Source organism: Thunnus albacares, chromosome 15 (genome assembly GCF_914725855.1).
Source record: "Thunnus albacares chromosome 15, fThuAlb1.1, whole genome shotgun sequence".
Lineage (NCBI taxonomy): Eukaryota > Metazoa > Chordata > Actinopteri > Scombriformes > Scombridae > Thunnus > Thunnus albacares.
Genome location: NC_058120.1, coordinates 24,481,202 through 24,491,381, shown reverse-complemented (window position 1 = coordinate 24,491,381; position 10,180 = coordinate 24,481,202). Strand labels below are relative to the sequence as shown.

General features: G+C 42.3%; 1 protein-coding gene across 3 annotated transcripts in view; it reads right to left on the bottom strand.

The window, feature by feature from the left end:
- Positions 1-1,094: 1,094 nt before the first annotated feature.
- rab11fip5a (RAB11 family interacting protein 5a (class I)) overlaps positions 1,095-10,180 on the bottom strand; it is a 36,108-nt gene continuing 27,022 nt past the window's right edge. For 2 of the 3 annotated variants that reach the window (XM_044374719.1, XM_044374721.1), the window contains 3 exons: positions 6,675-9,275; positions 4,511-4,667; positions 1,095-3,923 (listed from right to left, as the gene is read on the bottom strand). In XM_044374719.1, coding sequence (XP_044230654.1) covers positions 3,666-3,923; positions 4,511-4,667; positions 6,675-9,275 — 3,016 coding nt within the window. In that variant the 3' untranslated portion in view covers positions 1,095-3,665. The remainder of the gene's footprint in view (positions 3,924-4,510; positions 4,668-6,674; positions 9,276-10,180) is intronic. The other variant, XM_044374720.1, reaches the window with a different exon arrangement.

Here is a 10,180-nt window from a genome sequence, read left to right as displayed (position 1 = left end):
TCTTCAACACCTAACAATATTTCCAAACTACAGCCTCAAAAATGATCACAGTACAACAAAGTACATTAAACATCTCTCCCCACCAGTCTCAACTAGATTTATAAATGTCAAATTATCATCATTCACTGTAAGCTGTGTTAGGTTTTATTGTACTGTAGGTAGAAATTAGCAGCAGTGGTATGCTGGAGCAACTGTAAACAGGGTTAGTTTTCTGCTGATGGGGGGGATTTATATTATAAAATTAAAAACTTACATATAGAGGTAAGTTTATTTTGGCTATTTCCAGTAATTATCATATCATGTGAAACACATTTCACGTATCACACGAGGAGAAAAAAGTGATTTTCTGATATTTCAACAAAAACAAAAAAAATCACATTTAATAATACACAATTTTCACGTTTCATACAAGAACGTGTTTTTTTCACATTTGAAAAAAATACGTGTGTGTGTGTATGTGTGTAGGGTTAGGGTTTAAATTTCATTTAGTGTGAGTGCTTGAATTTAAAGATATTACCCAACGTCTTATATCACCTTTTTCCAGTCAAAACATCCCAACCAGACTTGATTTTGATCGGCCCTCCTCACTAAAGAACTAATAAAAAAGAAACTTTCACTCAGATGTAATCACAGCATTTCTCAGACAGTCACTGTCAGTATTGCAACAGGTCTGCCTATCAGTGCATCAAACATCAAAGTGAGAACATTGAGTGGACCTATTTTTACAGCAGAACTGAGTTAAAGCTAAACGATGCATACAGCATTTTAATAAATCCTATAACAATGATCCTTTATTTTAGGAACATGTAGCTTTGAGATAATAATTAATAACTTCACATTAAAATAACTAAATCTGATAACTTGTTTAGTTAAATTATTACCTGAATGTCTTGTACATTTTTCTCTGCTAATATGAAAGAAAAAACAATAAGACAATAGACTCGTCTGAGCTCAACAAACTCAGGTATTAACTTGAAACCGGATGCAAAAAAACGGAGCCAACTGTTACAATCCAACCCTGAATGCAACATGTCAGCCCTGCAGGAAAACACACAAACACACACCCCCCAAAGAAAGATTTACAGACAAACATATGGTGAGCAAGAAACACAAAATATTCTTTATTAAATATACAAAATTTGTGAAACAGAATTGCATCACGAATTGTAAACTTTCCAATCTTACATACTACCTTAAGCACGTTCCACCGGCTACAAAATCGAGGACAAAAACACAATCAAACTTTTAAACTTAAATAAAAAAAAAAAAAAAAACATTTAAAATGGAAGACATGGAAGAGGACGTTTATTTCTTGCGCTTCGTTAAGTGCCGAGTCACATTTAATATGTCTCTAGTCATCTATGCACTTGATATTGCGATCACACAGCAGAACTGAGATGACGAAGACGGTTTCGGATGTTTTTGTATGCTTCAAGCTCACTGGCTAATCGTCGTCGTGTTGTCGGGAGTAGGCCAAGTGCTTAAAATACAGAGCGATTAGAAAGTGCAGTATGGTGTGAAGTAGATCTGACTATACCGATTATCAAACAGACGGGTACAGTAGAGTTATGTTCTGACGATTAAGTAGTGCAAGAACATCCACAAATGCTGTTAAAAGTGGCATCATATCAGAATACTTTATGGTGTATCAATCTGCTCCGTAGAGGAAGTTTCAAGGCTTGGCTTCTTTTTTTTTTTTTTGTTTCTTCTTTTTCTATTTTTTTTTTTTAGTTTGTTTGTTTTTTTTTTCTTCCTTTTTTGGCATTTCACAGGAAATCACTGTAACGGCTAATTTTCTATTGGTATGCATACAATTTATTATTGTGCAGTGATCTAAACAATAGTATGCATCAGAAGAATTTAAAAAAAAAACAAACCTTCAGTGAACACATGGCTTTTCTTCTTCAAAACCTCCCCCCCCCCTCCCCGTCGAGCCCTGACGAGTAAAATGAAGTGCTAGATCCGAACGAACTTAATGAACGTCAAAACAAAAACAAAAATAAGGCAGCATTTGGCATTTCAATACGGCATATATGCTGTAAATGCGGTATATATCCCTTTGTAACACCTGAAAGCGGTAGCAAATACGCATGCTTGAGCCAAAGTGGGTGTGACGCAGGAGACACCGAGGGAGGGGGGAGGGTGGGGGGGGGGGTGAAGTCAAGTACCGGAATATATCGCAGGCATCTTCTCGACGTGGTGGAGTCGTTGTTGATAACGCACACGTGAGAAGGCAGAAGCATGAGATCTGAGAAGCTGTGACGGCTGATCTTGATACTGATTGGATACTGAGTGATTCTGTCTTCACACCTGATAACACCTGAACAAGAATCAGTTAGCTTATGTGGCTGAGCATTATGGGTAATTTCAAGACATGCCCATTGAAAAGAAAGAAGGAGGGGAAGGGAAAAAAAAAAAAAGAAGGAACAAGCAAAAGATAAACAGCACTCAACATGTGTGTCAAAGTAAGAACCATTCACTTGCTGGCTGGCTAAGAACACTTTTGAACATTCATGAGCTACAATCGGTTCCCAATAATGTCTCACATTTGGTTTTATAGTTTCGAAAACTAGTCAGAGCGTTCGATATTTACTAGAGAGTCAATCCAAAACATCATATACACCATCTGGAAGTGACACCTAATCACGGAGGGAGAAGTTATTAAAGAGACACGAAACATAAATGTTGTTTTATATGTTTTACCTCATTAAATAGACATTCATGCCGACCTTTTTCCAAAGCACACCATTGGTTAAGTTAAGCATGAACATTAACTTGCAGAGACTAATTTAGTAACTTCATTTGAAAGCATTTGAAGTGAACATTTAGTTGCCTTTATTTATTTTTGGTCAGTGATGTGTTGTCATTGTGTTCTTGCATGTTCTCAACTGCGTTACAACCTTGAAGACACAACGATGACAAAAAAAAAGAAAAACAAAGCCGACAAAATGTTCACTGTTATAGATAATAATTGTCCTGAGCAGACTTCAAGTGTCTGCCAGTTGATTTTCATGCCGCACAGAACTGACGTCTGCCTCGAAGGAAGGACATCAGGCTCAAAGCTGACGGCATGCTTTGGATAACGGTCAGCATTGATGTACAGCATTCATAATTTGTAATAAATGGGCTAAAAAACACAAACCACCAGTGCAGCCTTTAAGTCGTGAGCTCTTTCCAAAATATCAACACTTTTTTTTTTTTTTTAAACTGAGTGAGGAGTCAGTTGGATATACAGCGTTATGGACTGAAACCCTACAATTTCTCTCTTTTGTGATAAGGTGATAGAAGTGACAGGTGAGGTGAAAAGGAGGAATCGAGGTTTCTATAAATCACGATCCCGATAATGGAAGCATCTGGGTTTTTTTTTTTCGAACCCACTGGGCTCACTTCTCCGTGAGCTTAAAACCAACTGGCTGTGTGACCTGAAAACAACCTGAGGACCCGCTACATTCAGAACAGCCCGAACCGAACCCTTCGACGAGGACGTGTTTCAGTACAGTAAAGCATGCCGGCTGGAAAACATCGCCTCGACATCTCTCAGTGCCTAAATATTTGTATCAAAAAGGACAGCATAGCAGTGAAAAGACTAAAGAGCTGTTGTGGAGGTTAGAGTGAACAGATGTGGACTGAACCGCAAACCCTTTTTCCCCCCTCCCCCCCTTTCGTCACTTCAACTTGGAGCGCACTTGCAGGAGAGTGGGTTTCTGCTCCATGATGCGCACCAGCAGCGTGTCAATGTAGTCCTCCAGATCTCTGACCTGCGGCTTCAGCTTCTTCAGCTCCACCTCCCGCTTGGCCAGCAGAGCTCTCTGACGCTGGAACTCAGCCTTCTGCCTCTCCAGCTCCGACTCCCGCTGCACCAGCAGGGCCACCAGTTCGCTGTGGGTGAGGTGGTAGTACGAGCCCGCTCCTTCTGTCAGAGGCTGACGACAGAGAGAAACAGATGGACAGGAGGGGAGAAGGAGGAAAGCGATAACAAATTATAAGAGCAGGGTGATGTCTATTACATTTCATTGGAGTCAACAAACAAACAAAGCAGCATCTCCCTGTCCCTTATGACATTAATGGTTTTAACTACTGTCTTCAGCTGCTGGACATCATACTATAATCATTAAACTGTAAATTATGAGAATATGGTCATTTAACAAAAGAGAATACGTGAATCATTACATTTTCATGAAGATAAAACAGATTTTTGTTTACATCAGTGGTTCATTGTAACAACTCACTGTTTTTGTTTACCTCTTACTTGTCTTATTCACCACCTCTCATATTATAGTTACCTCCCTCTGATAATTTAAACAAATGTGATATAAATATAATTTGATTTGAATTAAAATGTATGCAGATATTTGTGTGAGTAGTGAAACAAGTGACAAGAGACAAGTGACTTAAACTCTTCCTGAGTTATGATTGCTGACCGTTTAAAATACAAAAACATACAGTAGTTACTGCCCTTTGCCTCTGAAAGGCAGTATTGCAGTAGTTTTATTATTTGAAGATACTCTACCTTCTTCCGGTCTGTCTCCTGCTCGCTGAGCTGGCTGCTCCTCCCCGGGTGGATGGTGGACTTGAGCTTCTCCAGGCCGGTGGCCAGCACTGATCGGCCTTCGGTCCGCTTCTCCTCAGCCTGCGTGGCAGTGGTCAGGGGCTTCACTAGGTGGGGGCTGGACGGGATGACAACAACAACAGGTACAATACAGACGGTCAGGTGTCCCTCTTCATGCAACTGCAACACCTCTGTTGCTTTTAGGTTTTATATCAGCGACTCTGAGGGGGATGTACAGTCAGGGATCCTGTCTGGTTGTCATTCTGGAGGTCTCTTGGACATTCATAGCTGAAAACTGCCAGATATATTTCAGCAATGTACATTTTGGGCATCTCATCCTGTGTATGTAACTATTGTACAAAATTCACTTGATGAAGAAGATAATTGGATGTGTGATCATTTTTTCCTTCCTCTGTTTTGTATAGTACGTGATTTTTAGACAGCACATAGTTAAGACTCAAAAAGACTAAACATGCTTGTGACTGTTCATGATACTTCATTTTGATAAATGTAGAATATAATGTTTTAATTCTTTTAGTGCTGATTAACATTTAATTTTCATATAAACATTAATTTAAATGAATTCATATTACAGTTAACCACCAAGCTGCAGTACAAGCATTTTTCATCTTTTTTCGTCTCAACCTCAGATGTTATTTGATCATAGCAGAAGTTGCTGGGGCCCCTCAGAGGGCCCCAAGATAATAAAAGGATAAGTAGTCTGAAAACTACATTTCTACATATATTTCTTACTAAAAAAGTGTTTTTTTTCACGAAAAACTGGATTCTTTAACTTTGTCATACCTGATAATGCTTTAAATGAAAATATCTGACAATATTCACTCTCCAAAGTGATCATGAGTCATGTCCACACCGATGCAATAACCTGTGGTGAGGTGACAAGTAAACATTACTGTGTACAAACAGGTCAGAAGCTAAAACACTAAAAAGGGAGCTTTAGTGGTTTAGACACAGAGGGGAGCTTCTAATCTCAAAGTCACACAAATCACATCATCAAATTAATTTTGTTTTCTTTTTTTTTGACACTGAAAATCTTAAATCAGCTAAAAAAAAAAAAAGACGCTGCTGCTGCCTTGCTGTTTAATTAATCATGTACCTGCTGGTCAGTTACCTGGTAAACAATCATAAACCAGCTCTTTGTTCGGCTTAACTTGATTGAATCTTATCTGACAAAAACGCAACAACACAGGAAAGACAGTTTCCTGTGTCAGTGACCTACATTTACGAGGAAATATATAGCAGACCATTCACTTTCATGATAACTACAGTGACTTGCACTCATACAACCTCAATCTTCATCACATACCATATTTAGCCCATTTATTATAGATTATCCCGTAATTTGAGCACAATAGATGATCCTACAGACCTCGAGGATGACACCAGACTTGGACGCCAAAGGTCGACCTTTTAAAACCCCAGAAACTCAGATTAGACAGTTGTAAGACTCCCCGTTAAAAAGAAATACTAGTGAAAATTGAAATTAAATTAGCATGAAACTGAAAGACTTAATTGCATGCCTTTGTGCAATCAAACATGTAGAAATGTGTTAAGTGTGTTATTACCCCGAGGTGAAAAGGAAATGCTATCAGTGACACAACAACACCTATTTTGTCTCGAATAAAGCCTGGTTTCTGCTTGAGAGTCTGGCAAATGAGTGTGTCTGTGTGAGAACAGTAGCTGGCCCTGTGGGGAGGGGGGGTGGTGTGTGTGTGTGTGTGTGAATGTGTATGTGTGTTACAGGGAGGGGTTGTGTGGTAGGAATCAGGGCAAAATAATAACTGCTAATTGGCCTGAGGCTCTGTTTCCCCTCCCGTAACCACAGAGCCAGGACACACACAAGACACCTGCAGCGGAGTCCTGTTAACACCAGGATGTGTGTGTGTATATGTGTATATCGGTGTGTGTGTGTGTGTGTGTGTTGTGGGTGGGTCACACCACAAAAGAGAAACCTCTTGGGAGTCGGCGGCACAGGAGAAAAGCAGGTGGAAGCAGAGTGGCGGAGGGAGACCGAAGAGACGAGAAGACAGGATAGAAATTTCCTGAAGTGGGAAAAAGTGCTTCCTCCACCGTTTTACTGAGCACTGAGCATGTGCAACCTCACCTGTTCTGCTGATTGGCTGCCTGCTGCTGCTGCTGCTGCTGCTGCTGCTGCTGCGTCTCCTGAGGCATTGGCTTTGCATTGGCGAGAGCTGGCACGGCGGCTCTTGCCATGCTGGGTGGTGACCCCGCTGAGGCATTGGCAAAGGGAGAAAGGGGGCACAGCGCTAAAGGGGAGCTACTACTTTCAGGAGTTAGAAAAGGAGCAAAGGAGGTCAGAGAGGGGAGGTCAGAGCGCGGCCGGGCTTGTAGCGCACAGGGTTCACTCCCGAAGGAGGGCAGGAGGAGTTCATCAAAAGCAGTCATCAGCGTGCCCTCAGACTGGGAGCGGTGTAGTGTAGCACGTTGCGCCTTCGGGCATTGCGAGAACATGTCATCTAAGACAGCGTGCTGACTCTCCACAACTCCTTCACTCAGCTTTGGATTACAGCTAATGTAAGAGTCTGTTGGTGCCGCAGGGAGTAGCTGTAAACTTAAATCATCCCCTATTGTGAAACTCGGCTCAAGTGTTGCCGTTCTGTCCTCCACCCCGCAGTGGGATTCTTCAAAGGGGTCAGTGTGGTTTATTTCTCCATTAGATGGTCTGCAACTAGTGGAATCGTCAAGGCCTAAAGCGGTGTCGGCAGGTGTCTGAATTTCGCTCGACTCGCCGCAGAGCGTCGAGTGCAGCGTCTCGGCCGGCTCTGAGACGCTGGAGCATTTGGAGGATTGGTGAGACTGGCAGCTTTGGTAATGCTGCGAGTCGGTGCTCACGTACAAGCTTTGGAGAAGGCTGCTGGCGATTTGATCGGACATGTGCGAGAGTCTGCTGTCAAAGTCATGTCCAGGACTGTTCTCGATATGACTGGTGTCGAGGAAATCATCAAAAAGCCCGAATGGCACAGGAGAGTGCTGGCTGGCAGCCTGCCCTCCTAAGCTAGTGCTCTCAAAGGGTGACTCTGACAAACTCTGGCTGACACCGGGGGAGGAGGTTATGATGTACAATGATGGATGTGTGGAGCAGAGTTCGTCATCTGGAGTGGAAGATATCGTCTTATCTGTGTTGCTATTTGCAGTTACAGAGGAATCATTTAACTCTTTTGAAAGATCCACTACAGATTCACCTTTGCTTTTCTCTCCGTTTTCATTGTCAGACCGTAAAGAGACGTCAGATTTCGGCTGTAGTTCCGATTCTGAAGAGACTGAGAGTTTTGGCAGCAGGTCAAGATACATGACATTGGAAAAGTTTGATGTCTGAGTATCTGCACTTTCACTTTCTGTCTCCTTTGCAGTGATTATTGGCTGCTGATATGTAAGGACTGGTGACTGTGGTGCCAAAGACCCTTCCGGATTGTTCGAATCTACCTTTCCGTCACCATCCTGGTGCGGAGTAACAGTTTGCTGGTCTACATCAACTAAAGACAGCTCATTGGACCTGTCAGTAATGTCATCTTCAGATTCTGATGGCTTTAGATTTTTTACCACAGTTGACTCAGCGGACGTCTCAAAGCCGAAGAAGTTCTGCGTCTCGGCATCGTCTGAAGAGGATGCTGAGAACTTGTCTGACGAAGAGAGGCAGGAGAAGAAATCATCTTCTGCTGAACTGCCGAGTCCTGAAGAACCAGGATCTGGGGAGTTGCTGTTGAGTTTTAGAGACGAGGCGTGGCACGGGGCTTGATGCATATTAGTGTCGGTTAAAACGTTTGTGTTAGTAGTGCTGTTAGCCTGAGAAGTTTCAGTGCAAGCATCGAGTTCTGGCGGGTTAGCCGAAGTAGTGAAAATTTTGTTGTCATCCTCAAAGCTCCCATATTCTGGGATTGTGTCAAGATATTGCAGAAATGTGTCAAAGTGATGCGTGTTAGTGTTGGTCACCACACAAGTGGCTTTATGTGCTTCGAAAGAGGATTCTGTGCAACTACTTAAAGTGATTCCTAAAGGTCGCTGATGTAGTGAGTCATTTACATTTTTGATTTGATCAGCACCTGTTCTGGCTAATGAGGTTCCTTTATTATTGCAGTGTTCCAGTGAACGGCCACTGGGTGTGTTTTGCTGTGTTCTGCAATCCGTGGCCAGATCCTCGGGAGACTGCAGCCTGCCAGCTGCAAACGCTTCAAAGGATTCGTCCCACTCTGAATCCGGTTCCAGCTCCCCAACAGACATAAAAGGGTTGGACAACTTCTTTCTTAAAGGTTTGTCCTCTTGTGTGGGAGGAGGAGGAAGGGGTCGTTGCGCAACTTTAGCCATCACGTCACCCTTTGTATCAGAGCCAGTGATGGAGCTCCCTGTGGTTGGGCTGTCGTGGGTCAGGGTGGGGTTAGGCTTACTCGCCTGCGGAAAGAGTTGAGCTATAGGGGGCCGGGAACTGGAAAGATAGGGCAGAGGAGGCAGCAGAGGTTTTAGGGGCTGAGCAGTTAGCATGTCTTCATAGAAAGGGTTGTGCTGGAGGAGAGAGAAGAAAGGGTTGCAGGGGGATATGGGAGGTGGTGTGGTCTGTGAGTGACAGAATGGGTTAGAGTGATGCAGTGCAGAGGCAGGATCTACGGGGGGACCCGGAGGGTGGTGACTAGGTGGGAGAGGTGGAGGGTGAGGGTCAGTGCTGGGCTTTAGTTTAGGTGACACCACCAGGCTGTGAAAGGAAGGGCACACAGTCCTCTTGATTAGTGGGGATTGTTCACACAGCTGAACTAAAGGCCTGCAGAAGGTTTCCCCGTCCCAAATATTCAATCGTCATTATGCATTATACAGACTGGCTTGTGTTTCATCTGTTTTTAGCCATTTTATTCTTAATATACAGCCCTTTTTAGTATTTGAAACCCTGTTTTGTTGCTTATAATAGAGGTTTTGTTTATTGCAGCTTCACTGTCTGTAAATCACCTTTAAACCTGCATAAATTACTTTTTTGCCACTTGGGGGCAACAAGCTGTTAACACGATATCGATTGGCTCTTCAGCAGGTAAAATATTCCTTTATGTTCACCAGCTAGTGGCTGAGTCTGTCTTTGGCTGTTTCTTGCTGAGTTTTAGGGTTTATCAGAGCTTTTTATTATGATGACAGCTGTCTGCAGCTGGAATCAAGGTTGATAAGAGCAGTGGGAGTGAATCAAAATAGTAAAGTTGTGGTCAGTCTAACCAAAACAATGAGCTAAAAGACGCTAAAGCACTCAGTTACGGATCGCCATTTAATGCATTGTATCTATATATAAATACTGATTAATGCAGCTTTAAAGCCCCTGTGTATAATATTGGAACATTTTTGATTTTAGCCCACTGCCACCCACAGATTTAACCCTAATGCTGAGATGAATGGACTGAGAACTTTCACCAGGATTTTTCTTTCTATAGACTAAAAAACTTAGTAATTGGGAAAATGTTATAATTAAATAAATCTTTAGCAGCTAAGCAAACACTAAAAGTTTAAAACAATATTAACAGTTGGAATCAATCACACATGTTTTGATATCTGCATCCAAAGCATGAATTTCTACGTCTCCTCTGTGTTGTCATTGGCCCATTATGTAATATTTAGCATGAA